General features: G+C 36.7%; 1 protein-coding gene across 1 annotated transcript in view; it reads right to left on the bottom strand.

Moving 5' to 3' along the window:
- Window positions 1–19,677, bottom strand: part of LOC109098309 (rho GTPase-activating protein 21-like) — a 73,493-nt gene that overhangs the window by 49,572 nt on the left and 4,244 nt on the right. The window contains exons 3-4 of the mRNA XM_042717952.1: window positions 330–503; window positions 179–200 (exon numbers count right to left, since the gene is read on the bottom strand). Coding sequence (XP_042573886.1) covers window positions 179–200; window positions 330–503 — 196 coding nt within the window. The remainder of the gene's footprint in view (window positions 1–178; window positions 201–329; window positions 504–19,677) is intronic.

The following is a 19,677-nucleotide window of genomic DNA, read 5'->3' as shown; positions in this document are numbered from 1 at the left end:
TTAATTGTCACAGCTTTGCTTATGTAGCAGATGGAGGGAGAAATCAATACTGGGTTACAAAATAACCTTGTAAAATGTATACACTAGATGGCAGAGTGCATGGTATACATGCATAGTACACCATTTGGAACACAACTAAGTTTAAGTTACTTTTATTTTAATGAAAGTGATAACTTACCCCTGTGACCATGGTCTTCATCCTTTCAAAAAAAAAAAAAAAAAAGATTAATTTGTATGTAAAAAAAAAAATACACAAAATATACAGAATGAAAAATATATTAGTGACTGAAAGCTGACTCTGTGAAACAGTGATGAATGTTGCACACTACCTTAAAACTGGAGTTCACCGCAGACTCCGGTGGGTACACAATGAAGTGACGCAGAGTGAAGCCATATCCTTGTGAAGTGCGGCGCAGACGAAGCGTCTTAGGCCCTGGCCAGGAAAATGGCTCATCCTCCTGCTGGAAGAGCACTCCTGAAGAATCATCCTGATCCACCACATCCTACAGATAAACAGATGAAATCATGAAGACAAAGAAGGGCCACCGAGTACAACAGATCGACAAATCCAGATTTCAGTAAACTAAAACTTATGTTTTTTACCATATGTGAGAGAATTAAAAAGACATTCATAACTACTTGTATATACTCGAAACAACTTTGAAGGGTTCTTAAGGTACAGGATGGAGTGCTCATGAAAAGTTGTATAAAAATAAAATTGATTTGGTGTCTTAAGGAGATAGGACCTTCCGATTCCATTTGGGGTCTTAAGGACTCAGGATTCAGTGTTTAAATTTGTTTTGCTGGCATTAAAGGGATACACCACCCCAAAATGAAAATTTTAAAATCTCAACTAATTTTTTTTTTTTTTTTTTTTTTTTTTTTTTTGAGTAAACCTGTTTTTTTCTGAAAATGAAATTTTTTTATTAACTTCAACAAGCCTCAACATTTCACACAAGACAGCCAAAATACATAATTTGAATCATTTCAAAGCCATTTCACCCGAAACCCAAAAACCTTTTTTTTTTTTTTTTTGGGAAAAAAAATTTGGTGGCTCACTAGTAATTATTTTACCCAGATCGGTGCAAAAAAAAATCTGGCTCCACCTGGGTCTATGCATTACTAGCTGTTGTAGCCTGCTCAGACCAGTCCAGATCGTGCTGTATTGCCACTGACATTCACACCAGTGAATCACTTCTGTGAGCAAGAAAGCACTGAACAAGAGATCTTCTGGCTGTCACAAGCAGAAGCAGTGGAAAAACCACACCCCAGAGAAACAGCATAGTGTGCTGCATGTAAGGTAGAAGTACTAATTTGAGAAATTAAATTTGACAGTCAAATCAATTCTGTATAGATTGTATAGACGTATAGATAAACATTTTAAACAGCCTAGTCAACAAACTAAAGCAGGATCACCACACAGATGAATCAGATCTGCTATGACATCATCACCATCCTTGACATTTTCCTCTTCATACTGAGTAACGCCCACTGAAGGTTGAGTCAGGACTGGCCTGATGTCATGTCTACAGGGTGTGGGTGATGTTTTATGCATCATCTGAACTTAATTTCCTTGTGACACATATTCAAGGATAACAGACACCACACCAGTCCCCCCAGAATTCTGCTGGCATTAATAATGTAAATCTCAACTCTTTTTTTGTGGAAACCTGTTTTTCTGAAAATGAAAATGTATTTATTATTTTATTTACTATAACAAGGCTCAGGTTGTGTAATTAGCTCATGGTGACGTCTAAGGCCTTGAGCTTGCCTTCCTCTGGCTCTTCGTGCCTTAGCGTTCCAGAGTGGGCATCCTGCTTCCGGCATAAGTCCCTTTCATACTACATGTTGGTCCCAGAAAATTGCAGAAAAACTGCCGGATTGCCCTCTGTGTGAATGCAAACACGTCCCGGGATTGATTCTGGGATCGATCCCGGGTTGGGGACATAGTAACATTGCCGGGTTCAGTCCCGGAACGAGCTCTGTGTAAACAAAAGCCAGAACCAATGTCATAAAGGATGTGTCGTAGTGAAGACGCACATTATCGTGCGACTCTCTTACCAGGTGTTTTGAAGGCAAATCAACGAAAAAATGTGCAAACTGAAATTAAGCTGAGATCAGTTCGCTCCTCACTATCCGCGCTGAAGCTGAGATCGTTCGCCAGCTTAAGTGAAACTTAACGTGCCTAGGGTTTTCGACTCGTACATTACACGTCACATCCTGATGTCACGTGTCATTAAGGAACCTTTATGGGTTATGTGTGAACGCACACACAGACTTGGGGAAATCACTGGCAGTGTGAATGAACCAAAATCTAATGATCCGGAAACAATTGCTGGGACACATTATCCGTGTATTATCCAGAATCTCAGTGTGAAAGGGGCTATACACTGCTGTTTATGGAGTATTTATAGCCTCACACCTACCTTATACTCACACCCTACCCTTTACTGCCAAACCTCCTCCAGCAGAGGTGTGAGACATCAAATATTCCTTCTCCAACACAATCTGGCATCTGAATCACCACAACTGGTGATATGAACAGGTTTATGGTTGTGTCCCTGTTGCATGAATTAGGGGCCAACTGATTTATTTTTATGGCATATATATCATTTGTTTGGCATCTCAACCAATTTGAATCATCACATTTGAATTGATTTTTAACCGGCTCGTGGTTCATCGTTACATCCCTAATTTATGCTAATATATTTTGATGTGGTAAACACATCTGAAAAATAAAGGAGGACACAGACTGAGCTGCTGTAGAAAAATGCATGATCTGTTGTTCTAAACATGAGGCATGCTTTATATTAAGCCCTTCAAAGAAATCACAAACGGCTTTCCCTCATGTCAAGAGGCGTATGCTGTTAATTAATTCGAGATATGTATTCCTCAGCATATAACTTAAATTTTACGTTTGTATCATTATCTGTAAATTACTGAAATTCACACAAGTATTTCCATTCCAAAAAGTCTCATCTTGACAGTAGGGATGCAACGATACCATTTTTTCAAAACCGATCCGATCCCAAAAATTTTGAGTATCACCCGATTCCGATCCGATACCAGCTGTTTTTTTTTTTTTAAATCAATGTAGAATTTCTATACTTTTGTGTTCACCTGATCATCACTCTTGTGTGTGTTAAACACAATCTACTAAATATAGACTACTTCATTTTAATTAAAAATAACAAATGAAAAAATATATAATCATAATCTATGACAAAAAAAAATACTATTATAAACTAGTTAAGTAGATAATTCAGCAGCAAAAGTTATTATAGAAAAATCATGAGTGCACAATAATTAAATAAAAATATTAAACTAAACTAAACATTTAGTGAAGCAACAAAGTTCAGTGGGCAGCAAGTAAAAGTTAATAAGTGTAGGACTAAATCTGGTAAAATGTTACACATTGCTCTTTGTATTGTTGTAAAATACATTCATGAAAAACAAGTAGCCTATACACATTGGGGATATGCCGGTATCACATTTTCGTGTTGCGATGTAACATTAACAGCTAATGCCTTTATTAGGGGTGTATATATGTGTGTGTGTGTGTGTGTATATGTATAAATATAAATATAAATATATATATATGTATAAATATAAATATATGTGTGTATATATGTGTGTTTGTGTGTGTGTATATATGTACACTGTATACTACAAAATTAAATGGCATTTCTTTTAAATGCATAGCAGAGTGATGAGGCAGCAACATATGATAGAACAGAATAAAAAAGACTATTATTAATCTTTCATTGCTCAAAAGTATAATACGAAAGGGTATGGCTCCAATACAGAGCTGTACAAAGTGCTTATGCACATCCCATAAGCAGAATGATGCGCTTGAAGCAACACTGAGTCACAGCGAGCAGCGCTCCGCACAAAAATGGAAAGAGATATTATGTGTAGTGTAGTGTATTACATCTGTGCTATATTTTGAGCCTTTTCTTTTAACGGTTTTAAAACTCAGTTATTGTGCACTCTTTAAGAGAGTTTCATCGTTTTGACTGTAGTAACCGAACGCGAACTTGCAGTTTTCAATGCTTAATGGAGGATGACAGACAGACAGACGCAGCAGGGAGAAGACTTTACGTGAACTTGACTTCTACATTTATCTACTTCACATTAAATTATGAAACGGCTTCAGAACACTTAAAAAATAACTTAAAATATAGTGCATGAAAACTTTATGGTGCTTTATAATGTTTTTGTGCCTTTCGTGGGCCTTAACAATAACACAGTAGTATACGCAAAATATCAGATTTGGATCGGTCTCGTCTGACTGATACCCGCTCCGGCAGAAAATGGCAGTATCGGAGCCGATACCGATACTGAGTATCGGATCAATGCATTCCTACTTGACAGCAAGCAAGTTGGTGTTAAACTTCAAAGAATTAACTGAAGGAGCGCCGTCATGCAAATGTGCATCAAACAGACAGAGCACAATATAATGGGAGAACAATAAATCAGACTAAAATAGAATTTATTCTTAATTTGCATATAAAAGTGAAATTCATTTACAATATCAAATCACAAAGTGAAGAATGAAGAGTGTTTTGCAGCTTGTTGCAGCAGTATTGACAGTTTTTATTTTATTTAAAGCCAGAACCATATATTTTTTTGCATAATGGACTGTTTAATTAAAAAGAAACAGAAAATGTTACACATTGCACCAAACTTTGCACATTGCAAAAAATGTTACTCTTCTGCACCAAAAACATACTGAACTGTGACTTCAAAACCAAGGTACGAATCGAACCATCATTTCCACTATGAAGTGAACTAGTTTAAAGAAACAAGCAACGTTGCCCAAAAGTTCATCTGCTGTCCCATGTGCAAAACTGAGCAAAAACATCTGCTGATGTTTGCAAGATGTTTGTAGTGGGAAGGAGGGCTGCGAATTCATTATCCCTCTCATGACTGGTTGATGAGCTCACTGCTGGAGAGAAGTAGAAGAAACATCCTAATCTTTTATCAGGTGTGTGTTAGAGAACATTGACTCAACAGTGATGTGTAGCAGGATATGGGTTTGGTCTATTTTGGTCTACTACACAAGTAGGCTTAAGGTTCCTTGAGCGGCTGGAATATCTTCACAGGGTGCCAAATTCTGATTCCGAGTCTTTAAGGAATGAGTTAATAAGTGTGAAACACAGTGAGTGCACATGAAATCTGAGAGCCTGCGTGAACTTGTGGAGCTGGTTTCTGTCAAGAGCTGTGACAATTTCCAGAATACTGCACTCATATTTGAACTGTGGAGCAGTAGTAAAGATGAATGCAGGATGTTTTAGACAGTAGTGTGAAGTAAAGCAGTGAGTGCTGTATACTGGACTGATTTCTGGCATAAAAGTAAAGGGACCTCACAGATGCCAAACCTAAGCTGATGTGATAAGCTAACAGCAAAACATGAGCTGTTACTCTTTGAATAACCCTACAAGTCATGATGTCAGCAGTTATGGAGTACTGAAACAGCTCACAGTATTTTCTGACAGATCTTTAGGACCTTTTTTCTGTTGCATCCTTTGTTTAAAAATGGTTTAAAACATCCACAAGAACATACATTAATCCTTAATGCCATAAATGAATATACATATTCAGAAGTCTGGGATCAAGAAAATAATACTTATATCCTGCAAGGACATATTTAGTAGGGGTGCTCTGACTGATCGGTTACCGATCACTATCGGCCGATAATCGCGTTGGGATGTTTGATCGGCGGTCTCAATAAAGGCCGATCTCAAAAAACGCTCTCAAGCTGCGATTTATTGTGCAGCCCTATCAGGTATTGACCCAATTACGTACCGGTCCAAAAAAAAATACCGGTTCTCTGTACCCATCCCTAATTGCTAGTAGGGGTGGGAATCTATGGGTATCTCACGATACGTTTAAAATTCAGAGGCCCACGATTTGATTTGATTACGATTAACGATGCATCACAATGTTGTCATACATCCTGTACATCTATTAGAGGAGTGAATCTTCAGGCACTTCACGATCCGATTCGATTCTGATTCTGGGAGTCACGAGTACTGACTCCAATTCCAAAACCATTCTTGATCTACATTTTTTCCCCAATTAATTCTTCTGCTGTGCAAAAACATCTTTACAACTTTACATCTTAAACAAAATTGCAGTTATATGCTTTTTGTTTATAGTTGGAATCTCTGTATGTCAGTACTTCCATCTTTAAAATAGGGGTGTGAACCTTCACTGCACTGTAAAACCCAACAGTGAAATTAATAAGTTAATTTCACTCAAATAATAATGAAAGTTAATTGGACTTAATTGAAATAAGTTCTGTAAACTCAAAATGCTGTTGTAGTGAGGTGAACTTAAAATTATTGCATTTTCAAGTTCCCAGCATGCATTGCATCAGCCAACAAGGAAAATAAATGTAGAAATTAGGTGCTATTTTGTGTGTTTTTACACAAGAATAACACAGAGAGACGTAAGTTAGTACTTGAATGTTGTGTTATCTTAGGATTTACATATGTTTCTGTTATGTTAGTTTTGTAGTGTTACCGTTGTGGTGAAGAGTAGAGCCTGTGGTTAGGTTGAGGATGGAAAGCAAAACTTAAAGACTATAAATACTGCATGATGTTTGAATAATAATATGCAAGTATTGTGAGTCTTTTTGATAACTACATTAGTAGTTACATTTGAGTGTATTTCCCACATTATAAGGGTTGGAAAATAGTGAACATTTTTAGTGAATTACTCCCTATTTATAAGTTGAGGAATATCAATATTTATAAGATAATATTTAGATAATTTAAGGCAACTGGAAATGTAATTTTTATTTCATGTAAACTTAAAACATTTGAAAACATCACTTAAATGTTTTTGTGTAATCTGTTACAAAATATTTTTTGAGTTCTGTGAACTTATTAGGGTTTACAGTGTGGTTTCACAATTTAATTCAATTACGATTATCATTATCAACTCAATATCACGATGTGTCACATTCTCAGTTTTCAATATTACTGCACATGGCTACATTTTCATATAAATTTTATATCACATTTATTTTGTGAAAAATGTATTTATTATTATTATTATTATTATCATTATTATTATTATTATATAAGCACAGAAGGCTATTTAAAAAAAAAATAATAATTACTTATTTAAAATAAGTGTTCTTTAAGTGTCCGAAAGTATACAGACAATAGTTGAGGATTTTTCTTTTTTTTTCCTCAGCATTATTGCCGTTTGATTATTACTGATGAGATCATAGACAGTGACAGCTTTAACAGGCTGCATTCACACTAATGCACAGATCCATTTCGATATCAGATGTTTTGACCTGCTCTGAAAACATAACTGACTGTGTGTACATCAATTTCATATAAAAGAATTCGAAAATGCAAGTGCATTTAACCGCAGCCGCAATTGAGCTTCAGGACAACAAACACAAAGCGCACGTGAAAGTCTGTCAGTGCGCGAGTTTCATGCATCTAGTAGTACAGCATTCCAAAGTAAAACACGGCGGGTGGAAGCACAGAGTGTCAAGCAATGTGCACGTGTCTCACAGCACAAATTCTGTTCAATGAAGCACGCAGATCGTCTCTAGTGTGCACACCTGCCATATACGGGAAAAATAAACAAGTTCAAAATCGATTAAGAATCGTTGAAGAGAGAATCGCGATGAATCTGAGAATCTATTTTTTTCTCCCACCCCTAATTGCTAGTGTGCCTTTCAAGTGAGATCACAATCCCAAACGGATGCAAATCAGGAATAGTGCTCAGTCATGCAGAATGGATGCGACGGTATTGCTTTGGGACATAGGGGCAAGGCTTAGCTACTCCAAACAGATGGACAGGGAGCAGCTTCAGCACAGATAGTCCTGCATTTTACGGTATGTGACAGACCAAACTAATAAATACTCCACTAACACCTCTATGTGCCAAAACCCCCATAATTAAATGGCCACATCTCAGCCTGCCCAGAAGGGAAGAGGAAGAGTTTGTGAATGTGAGGAAAAAATTCAAATGGGCATTTGCTATCATGTGGTTTTGCAGATTTATTTAGTTAATAAAGTTGAACAAGACATCATTTGTCAAAATAAACTTTCTCTGTCTTAACTTTCGTTGAACAATATTTTGCAAGTGTAATATTTACACCAAATGTCAACTAGGGCATTGCAGCTCACGAAGGTATAGCATCCACATTTTGAGAATATGGTGTTTCTAATGACAAGTAGATGAGGAACTCTAAATTCGAGGCTCAGATTGTGGGCAGCATGATTCTGGCACTGATAACACTTGTAACACTATAACACTTAGAGAGGACGAAGTTGACTGTCCATAATTCGATGTGGATCATCTAAATTTATAATGTGGTTAGAACTCCAGAAGACCATCCAAACCACCCGTCTAGCTCACAGGCACTGCTAACAGATGAATACAGGATAACTAAAAGCGGCACTACTGCCCGCAAACCACAATGCTTGGCAGGCCTGTGTTTTCCTCTCCAATGGTAACAGTGCTCATATCCTGTAAGGGGAATCCCAGAGTATATTTAAACGTGACCGTATCAAGTGAGTTGATAGTATAAATACATGTTACTCTAACCTTTTCACAAAAGGTTCACTGATGACTACCACAACATAAACAGGGCAGAAGCACTAAAATTCATTAACAGTTCAACAGGCTTGTCCACTATATTCCAAAACTTCTGATGCCAGATGAAAGCTTGATGTGAAACTGAAGTTATTCGCTAATAATCTTTTCTGGTAGCTGTAGAATATTCTACATTCCATATGTTCAAACAGGTGCATTGGGATTGCTCATATGACATGGCATCAATAGTACAAAACTCTAAGCGACACTAGGGGTGGGAGACAAAAATTGATTCTCCGATGCATTGCAATTCTCTCTTCAATGTTTCTGAATCTTTTTTTTTCTGATTTTGAGCTTGTTTATTTTTCCCGTATATGGCAGGTGTACACACTAGAGGCGCTCTACAGGCTTCATTGAACAGAATTTGTGCTGTGAGACACGTGCACATTGCTTGACGCTCTGTGCTTCCACCCGGCGTGTTTTACTTTAGATATGCTTTCATTTATGCCATTTGGAATGCTGTACTACTAGATGCATGAAACTCGCGCACTGACAGACTTTTACATGCGCTTTGTGTTTGTTGTTGTGAAGCTCAATTGCAGCTGCAGTTAAATGCACTTGCATTTTCGAATACTTTTATACGAAATTGACGTACACATAGGGCTGGACAATATATCGAACGATATGATCATGCGCATCTCGTCAGTAAAGCCGGTTCCATGATTAGCGCTAAATCGCCATCACCTGCTTTCAAATGGAGCTGCAGTTAATACACAGAGCCGTAGTTCACTGAGAAGCTACGCTATATCGAGTTCATTATTGAAGATGAATCGCCTTTAATAATGAACTCGATATAGCGTAGCTTCTCAGTGAACTACGGCTCTGTGTATTAACTGCAGCTCCATTTGAAAGCAGGTGATGGGGATTTACCGCTAATCATGGAACCAGATTTACTGACGAGATGCGCATGATCATACCGTTCGATATATTGTCCAGCCCTACGTACACACAGTCAGTGATGTTTTCAGAGCAGGACAAAACATCTGATATCGAAATGGATCTGTGCATTAGTGTGAATGCAGCCTGTTAAAGCTGTCACTGTCTATGATCTCATCAGTAATAATCAAACGGCAATAAAGCTGAGGAAAAAAAAAGAAAAATCCTCAACTATTGTCTGTAAACTTTCGGACACTTAAAGAACACTTATTTTAAATAAGTAATTGTTTTAAAAAATAGCCTGCTGTGCTTATATAATATAAAAAATAATAATAATAATTTTGCACAAAATAATGTGATATAAAATTTATATGAAAATGTAGCCATGTGCAGTAATATTGAAAACTGAGAATGTGACACATCGTGATATTGAGTTGATAATGATAATCGTAATTGAATTAAATTGTGAAACCAGTGAAGGTTCACACCCCTATTTTTAAGATGAAAGTACTGACATACAGAGATTCCAACTATAAACAAAAAAACATATAATTGCAATTTTGATTAAGATGTAAAATTTTGATGTTTTTGCACAGCAGAAGAATTAATTGGGGAAAAAAAATGTAGATCAAGAATCATTTTGGAATTGGATCGTGACTCCCAGAATCAAAATCGAATCGGATCGTGAAGTGCCTGAAGATTCCCTCCTCTAATAGATGTACAGGATGTATGACAACATTGTGATTCATCGATGCATCGTTAATCATAATCAAATCAAACCGTGGGCCTCTGAATCTTAAACGAATTGTGAGATACCCATAGATTCCCACCCCTAAGCGACACATTAATATATCACTTTTTGATTAAGAAAAAATTACTTTTTTTTCTTCTTGGAGCTTGACATACGGGTTTAGAACAACTCGAGTTGAGTAAATAATGCCATTTTTAACTATTTTTGTGATGCTTGCGATTTTTCTTTATTTTCATTTTGTGCGTGATAAAAGGATTTGGGGAATGTAAGATAACAAATGATGAATGCTATGAAACTGTAAAATATTTTTTGCTGTTCCTTTTACATAATTTAAGGCTAAATACCTTCAAAACACAGAAGACTCACATTAGGGCCTTTCGCACCACGGGAACCTTTTCATAGTACCAGAACTAATTGTGGAACTACCCACTTTTTGTAGTTTTCGCACCGCCGGAACTGGGTGCGATTTTTTTTATCCTCCTGTTGTTAAAGTTGTTCTTCTTTGTTTCCGTTGTTGAACGATACACACTGTACTGTTCCCAGTACAAACTGTCTGTGCGAATGCAACCCTTTAAATGGTACTGGGAAATAGTTTGTGCAAAAATCGTCCCAGTACTTTAGTAATGTACATTTAGTTCTGGAACTAAAGTGATGCGAAAGGCCCTACTTTGTGTGTGTGTGTGTGTGTGTGTGTGTTTGCCTGGCCTGCCTTCTCTTTCCATTGTATTGGACTGTGTTTAAGTAAACGTGCCACTCATGCATAACAGACATGTTCCTCCTAACCACCTGATGGATGAGTATTTTACTCAACTACACATATCAGACAATATTAGACAATAAATAAGAGCAATGATTCAAACTAATTTGATTAGAAGAATGTTTACATCAAAGGGCAAATATCACAAAAGGAATCACAATCAGCAAAACACTCATTATCGTTGACAAAATCACACAAGATACAGAAATACTATTTTTCCAGGCTCTAGACATTTGCGACCATTTTTCTGAGAATGTGCGATTTCAAATTTGACGTGGTCGCATTTGTGCGAGTGAATAGCTGTTTGCGCTGCTCCAAAGCATCTGCTCCATACAGCGCACTTTGCAGAGCCACGGCACATTGTAGCAGGAGTCAGAATTCAGAGAGGCTCTGTCAGCTCGTAGAGTGTAGAGCATAGACAGAGCCTGGTTTATACTTGCCACTTTAGTACGTTTTCAAGCTAAAGTAAAGTAAAAGACCCCTTCTCTGGCTTTCAGTGCTTTGTATTAAACTATGCATACATACATGATGCTGTTTTGTTTATAGTTGTTTAAGCAACTTAACTAATTATAAATGGTTTATAAACATTATTTTAAACATTATGCACTTTTTCACAGATAGTCACGTTATCTTATGCTTTGAATTAGGGCTGGGAAATTATAAAAAAAAAAATTAAATGACGTTGATTCGATATCGATTTTCAAAATGTAATAAAAAAAAGAAACAAAAAAAAATCACGAATCGAACCAAGAATCGAATCAAGAGCTTTCTAGTGACCTCAGGAGGGAATCCAAAACCTTTCCTTCACCCTAAATGAAATTACGCATTTTAAATTAGAATATAATTTGACTTTCAATAATATTTAAATACAAAATTCAAATCTAGTTTTTCAGCCATTTTGACAGGCCTACTCATTTGTGCAAGTGACTACTCCTGTGTCAACTGTGCAGCATGCAGCTCGCTTATAGCACAGACGCAATGTGATCTGAAGCCATTTTGAAAGGGAGAGCGAGCGTGTGGTGATTCACTCATGCTGTTTGTGAAATTATGTCTCAAAAATTTACTTTATAAGTTATTTGTAGGGCTGGGTATCAATTCAGATGTCTCGATTCGATTCTGATTCACAAGCTCTTGTTTGATTCTCAATTTTTAAATTTTTTAATTTTTTATTACATTCAGTGAATATAGTTTTAATAGAAATGCTATTGATATTTTTGGTGAATTTATAAAATGAAATTAAGAGCCACCGGCCTGTATTTTAAACCTTTTCTTTTTTTGTATAGGGTCATTTTTAACAATAATAGGGCCATATAAAATATTCTTCTTCATTTTTCTGGTAATCAGATGAAGGCATAAAACAATTTAATTTATCCTAGTCAAATGAAAAACCCACAACAGAGGTTTACAGTTAAAATGAAAAAGAAAACAAATGTGATTATTCCTTTAAAAATAAAGATTTATTAATATTTAGTAGTAGTAGTAGTAATGGTAGCATTGTTGTTACATTGAGTCTTAAGACTGCCAAAAAGTAATATATTTTTGACAATTTCTTCACGTGAAAAACTTTTATTTTGACTGGTTGCTGTGAAGAACTTGCAGCTGCTGTGTATGTGATATGACGGTAGTTTTGTCAGATTAAACGGTAAAATGCTAATGAAGTGACTCTCAGAGCAGCTGGGTATTCATATTATCATAGTGAGATGACAGAGGCTGAAAACACCACAAGTGTTGTCCGTGCTTGTGTCAACAAAACAGTGCGTTGCACCATCTGCCATTCATTCATTCATTGCGGAAATTACGCCGCCTTTATGCGTGATGACAAATGCTTCTGCAGATTTGTAGTATTACTACTGAAATTTACCTGAGCATTGCGAATCGCGCATACTGCTTCGTTCTTGGTTCTTGTCAACAGTATCTCCGCCATGATAAAAACTGAATGAGTGACAGGCTTTCTGTTGTAACATTGCGCAAGGTAAATAAGAGGGTGACATCTAGTGGAGAAGACTAATGAAAAGATTCACATTAATCAGATCTTCTTTTAAATGTTTGCTGTAGGGATGTCAACGATTAATCGATGATCGATTAATTGTCGATAAGAGATGCAATCGATTAAGGCTGTCGATGGTCGGTTAACCGATTTAATGTTGGGCTGCGTGCGGCTCATGCGCAAAACACGTGCGAGTGGCTGTGAGTGACGATGACGGTATATAAAAGCATCATCATTCACAATGTACAAATTAAGCTTTTAATGTGATTTAAACTTTAAAGTACATTAAAATAGAAACAACAAAGTTCTTCAACATGGAAAGCAATAGAAATGTAGTAACTCAGTCATTTCATCAGATAACTGTTTCATATCGTGCGCTTTGCAGGGCTGCGGGACACAGGACAGAAAGGCTATCCTATTACTTGTTAATTCATTATGACTTATTAATTTGTGGCAACTGTCCATGTTTCATTAATTTTGTTCCCTAAATAACCCATGGTTTAAGTGAAATAAGGGAACAAATGAATAAATCGAACAAATTCTTAATTCATTAAATCTTTAATTTCCCATCCCATGTTTACCAAAGTAAGAGATGCGAAAACAGTGATTAAAAGTGAAAAATAATAAAATAAACCTGCGAAATTAGAGGGTTAGACTGTGAAGATTTAGGAAAAGAAACAATGCCTATATGTTATTGAATTTGTGGAAATTCGTGACCAACTGGCAAACCAGAACAAAGCCGCGTAAATGAAGGCTATGGGCTGTAACGGCATCCAGAGGCATGCTCGCAATCTAACATTTCCTATTTTTCCTCTAATAAACAAAGCTTTTATACCACACTTGTCATAACCAGAGCTTATAATTTGTAAATGTGTTAATAGGCGCTGTGTGACAGACACAATACGTTTTCCCGGAGCATTCAGTGATGTCACTAAACGGTGACGCCGAGCATCGTTCACAAGTTTCTGCATGGACCTACAGTAACTAGGGCACATTCTCAAGCCCTGGGACAAAATGGAATGCTTTAAAGAAAATTTATAGCCTATGTAGCCTAAGTAATAGGCCCAACATAAAAATAACAATTTGTTTTCATAATTGTTTTAATATGCGAAATTTTTTTTTAAATGCGAAATATATCTGACTTAAATAATTAAGATAACGGATTTAAAACAGAATCCATAATGTGTTCACGGAAAGAAAAGAAAAAGGATGACAACGCATTCTGTTTGTTTCCTTTATTTTAAAAGAGCACAAACCTTCTGTTTTTATTGTGTGTGCGCACAAATGAAAGGAAACACTTTTGCGGAAAAGGTTTTTTTTAATGTCTCAGCTGTTTCGATCGCGCCGGAGCCTGCTGCACACGTATATTCTAGCGATTCGAACTTACATCGCAGTCTGTTCATTATCAAAATAAAATAGTCCACTAAAGATTTAAAGGGTTAGGTACACTTGTCAGTTTAAATAGACCGTGGTATACCGGTCCACTCTGCTGTTATGCCAAAGACGTTTTTGCTCATGTGAAGAGGATGATCTTTTCCGTCTATATGCGAATACGTGTAAAGTACAAGCCTAGTTTACATGATAAATAATAGTTTAACATTCAAATACATTGCGAATATAGAAACATTTGGATTTGTCCCGAATGAGACGTGAGCAATAACCTCCAAATAAATCTAGCCAAAGCCGCGCTCGCTCGTCCTCATGCACGCATGCACTGTCACGATCTAATGCACTGTATGTCGGATTATTAAAAACAAATAGCCTAACGGAACGCAAAAAATAAAAATCTGACATTTTCTAGGACAGAATCCAGCAGGATCGAATTCATGTGAGCAACAGTGTGTTTTGGTGCAGCAGCGCCGATGTAGTTCACTTAATTAATGTGCAGCGCAGTCACACGCGCGCCACAGTTACGTTTGGGATAATTTTATTTTAAATACCATAATGTCAGTTGAAAACATTGCAATTGTGTTTTAAAATACAACAACGAGCACCACAAAACCATTTAAAGAGGCGCGTTCAGCGGTCTCCGTGCGGGATAGAAAACAGTCAACAAACTAAAATGACCTCAAACGTATGGCGCGCTCTCTTCGTTTAATCAAATACTCATAATCACATCTATTCATTTTATAATCCTGCTACTAGCATTTTATTCAGACTAAAACCCATTTAATTCAAGTGAGAAAGCCTTTTGTGTGTGTGTGGCTTTTGCACATCCTGTCATGTCGGTGACTGCGTGCCTGCAATAGAGCGTTTTGCAGCATTATGGTTAACGATTAATCGATTAATTGATCGTTAATTTAAACGACGATCGATCATGGAAATAATCGAAATTTGACATCCCTAGTTTGCTGAAATAAATACCGGAAAAGACTGATTCGCAGCTTTTGAGAATCGATATCAAATCGATGTCATTTAAAAAAATTATTAATCGAAAAATCAGCTCTCAATAATTAATTTTTTCCCAGCCCTAGTTATTTGATTAAGAAATATGAATTGTACCTCACCTTCAGCATTATAATTATTTCACCCATGCCAGACAGAGACTGAGACGGCACCTGCTACATGTCATGCCAAACCTCTCACGGCAGGCACGACATCAGCTTGAGATCGGTTTATGCGATCGGTCTTTATAGAGACGGCCGATCAAACTCCCCAGAGTGATTATCGAATGATAGTAATCGGTAGCCGATCAATCAGAGCACCCCTACCTTCCAGGATAAACATTTCCTGATCATTTACTCACCCACATGTCATCCAACATGTTCATGTCTTTCTTTCTTCAGTCGCAAAGAAATTACATTTTTTTTTGAGGAAAACATTCCAGGATTTTTGTCCATACATGGACTTCAATGTGGCCAATGATTTGAAAGTTCAAAATGCAATTTCAACGATCCCAGCCGAGGAATAAGGGTTTTATCTAGCGAAACAATCAGTCATTTTCTGAAGAAAAAACAAACAAACAAAAAAAAAAATTAGCCTATATAAGGCTAAATGTATATTTATTCATTTTTTAACCACAAATGTTTGGCTTGCTCTCTGTGATGTGCAACGCATTAACCAATTTCATGCAAATCAATGTATTTATGTAATTAATGATGATTACATCTATTACGTTAGAGCATCTTGTATATATTCATAGACTGATGAACAGCAGTAGTATAAAATGCCAGTTATGTCAAACCACATTGTACAGACACCCCTTGTGATGAAAGCTAAGCACCAATACTGCTAATATCTGTGATACTCTTCGTACACACCATCCTTTTGTTCTGGATTAGTAAGGAGCTGCAGTTCTTCCAGGGTATGCAATAAGCCTGTAAATAATTTATGATGAGCGCAGATGCACCTGGGCAATGTGTTGTGCTCCTGGAGGTGTGTGGAGGGTGGTTGGGCTCGCATCAGAAAGCTGAAGGGTTCTGTTATTAGAAAGCAACAGTTGGATAAGCTATAATTTCCACAAGCTCATTCTCCAGGCTCCTGTCCTTCCAGAAATTTAGAATTATAGTCATGTAATGATAGCAGTGTGTTCAGCTGGACACGTCGCACAAGAGGTGCATCCAGAGGATAAGCATGAATACAAGCAGCACCTATAGGCTTGAAACAAGGGACTGGGTGACATCAGCAATGACAACCACTCAGAAAACTCAAACTAGAATGTCTGACATTCTCACACCAAACTGTTTAACATAGTAAAATATAGTATAATTTTAACATAATAAAAATAGTATAATTTTTACACAGTATACTTTTCCTATAATGTATTTTCTGTCATTACATGAGTCAGTGCTTATTCTTCCTAAATAAATAAACTCTAAATTAACTAAGAATGTCTGGCATGCTGTTCCTTTAAGGCATGAAGTGGTAGCTGGAACCAATTTGTCTTTCTCTATTGAATTGAGAATCTATTTTGCCTTCTGGCCGATGAGTTAATCATATGAAGATCTGTAACGGCTGTGAAATGGGAATAATCCAAAAGCTAAGAATGCTAAAACAAATACATATGACTTACTTCCATGTACATTCAGGTCAAGACTCAAACAATCTTGAAATATATAATCCAGAACATGCTCAGTATGAAGTGTTTATTGCTGGAACACTCATCCATTGTTTCTTGTAAATGAGTAAGTCATCCAGTAAAATTAAAGGATAGTCCACCCAAAAATAAAAATTCTTTCATCAAGATTACTCACCCTAAAGACCTTTTCACACTGAATGCGAAAATTCGCCGCAGGATTTTTTCATCCTGTGTGTAGATTTTATCCACGCTCCGTGACTAAACAGGCCGTCCAATTTATAAGTTTTGAAAACCAGTGAAAACAAACACTGAAGAAGAGTATCCCGAGAGTGATGATGTGTTCTTGTTATCATTGGTATCTGAGAACAGATTTATTCTCACAAGTTCTTTTTCAGAATATCATTTGTATTAATTCACCACTGAATTTGATCTGAAGAGCACTGTCCGTTTTCTTCCAGATGCTTGAGTGTTATGAGTCAGAGCGCTTTCACTCAAGATCTGCCAATCACGGGATAATATCTCCTGCCATTACATATGAAAAAATGAGAGAATAATTTTTCTATACATGAAATATGAAAGCAAATAGACCTATGATTATGAAGAAATGTTTTCTGTATGTGTTTTATGCAGCTCATGATATTTTTTATAACAATAAAGGATGTTAATGACGAATGAGAAGCAGGTGTCACATTCAATCCATTATAAAACATTCAGTCGGCGCCGATGACCTCGTGGGCAGTGCGCCAACATGTAGCACTGTTGCGCTTCAGGCATCCCGAGTTTGAGTCCCGGCTTGTGGACCTTTCCTGATCCCACCCCCCTCTCTCTCACCCACTTCACTTCCTGTCAACCTACTGTCCTATCTAAATAAAATGGCATAAAACGCCAAAAAATAAATAAATAAAAACACAGTACATGAGTACATATCTACCTATTATAGAATAAAAGTCCACTTAAGATCACAAACGGAAGTTATTACAAGCACTCGATGACGGTTTTAAAGTGGGTTTTAAGCAAAAACATAAATAATCACATGCATTTTCAAATGTAGCTTGATGCTAATTTTACCTCTATTTATATTTTAAGATGTATACTTGTAAGCATTATAGATAGCTTGTGTTTCTGGTGTAGAACCAAACTTTATTTGCCTTAATTTAGAGCTGTATATTGAGCAGCGGACCACATACAAGATACATATCGGAGGACAAATGCATTGCTGGTTGGTGCCACCTAGCGTGCAGGTGTGAATTAGCAGAAGCCGATCAATTGGTTCACACTCGGTGTGAAAGCACCGTCTGTCAGCAATTCACCTCACTTTTCTGCATCGCGCTCAGTGTGAAACAGCCGTAATACAGTTCCAAACTACATACATTTTCTTCAAAAATACATAAAAAAAAGGTTGTCCATATTATAAAAGTCATAGGTCACAAATTGTTTGGCTACCAACATTCTTCAAAATATCTTCTTAGTCCTGCAGACGAAAATTTTGGAACAACATAAGGGTGAGTAAATGAGGACACAATTTTCATTTGGATCAGCTAATCCTTTAATCCAGATTATGCTTAAATCAATTTTAATCAATGATACTTTTACACTAATAAACGCATTAAAATTAGTTATCCAATAGTGAAGTAGTAGGACTAGGAGGAAGCATTAGTCAAGCCCTCCAGTGTCGTTTTATTCAATGAGGAAACTGTGGTCAACCAGAAAATCAAGAAATGCCCGAAGCACCAAAACAGAATTTATAAACACATAAAGTGAGTTAGAGACCAGCTCCGCCTCCACCCAGCTCATTAATCTACTCAAAAATGCATTTCACAAGGAAATGGTCTTAACATTCGACAACAACAGGATGATGCCTATTAAAATATTTTTGTAAGAGTAAGTACTGAACCATCTACTCATTCTACTCAATTCTAGAAATGCAGAAAGACTCAACATTACTTTTTCACAAAAATGTATTCCCCATGTCCAGTAAATTCTGAGTTGGAAAGAGATGGGGATTTCCAGAGTTTCAAAAACAAACATTCTGTCAACATTTACTCACCTTTTTGTTATTCCAAACCTGTATGACTTTCATTGTTCCATGGAACACAACAAGAGAGGTTTTAATGAACCTCCTGGCTGAAGATTGTTTTCCATACAATAAAAACTATATCAAGACAACAGACTCAGTTTCCAAAACAACAGTCCAATTTACTGAAGCCTTGCCACATTTATATGTGAAACTAGGGCTGGGCGATATATTGCATGCGATTGTCACGCGCATTTCGTCAGTAAAGCCGGTTCCCTGATTACCGCTAAATCTCCATCACCTGCTTTCAAATGGAGCGGCATTTAATAGACAGAGCCGTAGATCACTGACAAGCAATATCGTGTTCATTATCGCAGATGAATCGCCTTCGATAATAAACGCGATATTGCGTAGCTTATCAGTGATCTACGGTGCAACATTAATTTCAACACCCCTAATGATGAGCTTTAAAACTCTGAAAATGAGTAACGGAGCACTGCAGGCCAATCACAATGAGGTAATATTATTTACACAGAGGACTGTCAATATAAAATGTGTCACTTGTGTAACAACCTAAACAGGAAAAAAGTTACTATTCAAAAAACAGTGTTACCACAGAGTTCCACATTTTAGTCTTCTATCAACA

Source organism: Cyprinus carpio, chromosome B2 (genome assembly GCF_018340385.1).
Source record: "Cyprinus carpio isolate SPL01 chromosome B2, ASM1834038v1, whole genome shotgun sequence".
NCBI classification, from domain to species: Eukaryota; Metazoa; Chordata; class Actinopteri; order Cypriniformes; family Cyprinidae; genus Cyprinus; species Cyprinus carpio.
This window is presented reverse-complemented; position numbering and strand designations above follow the sequence as displayed.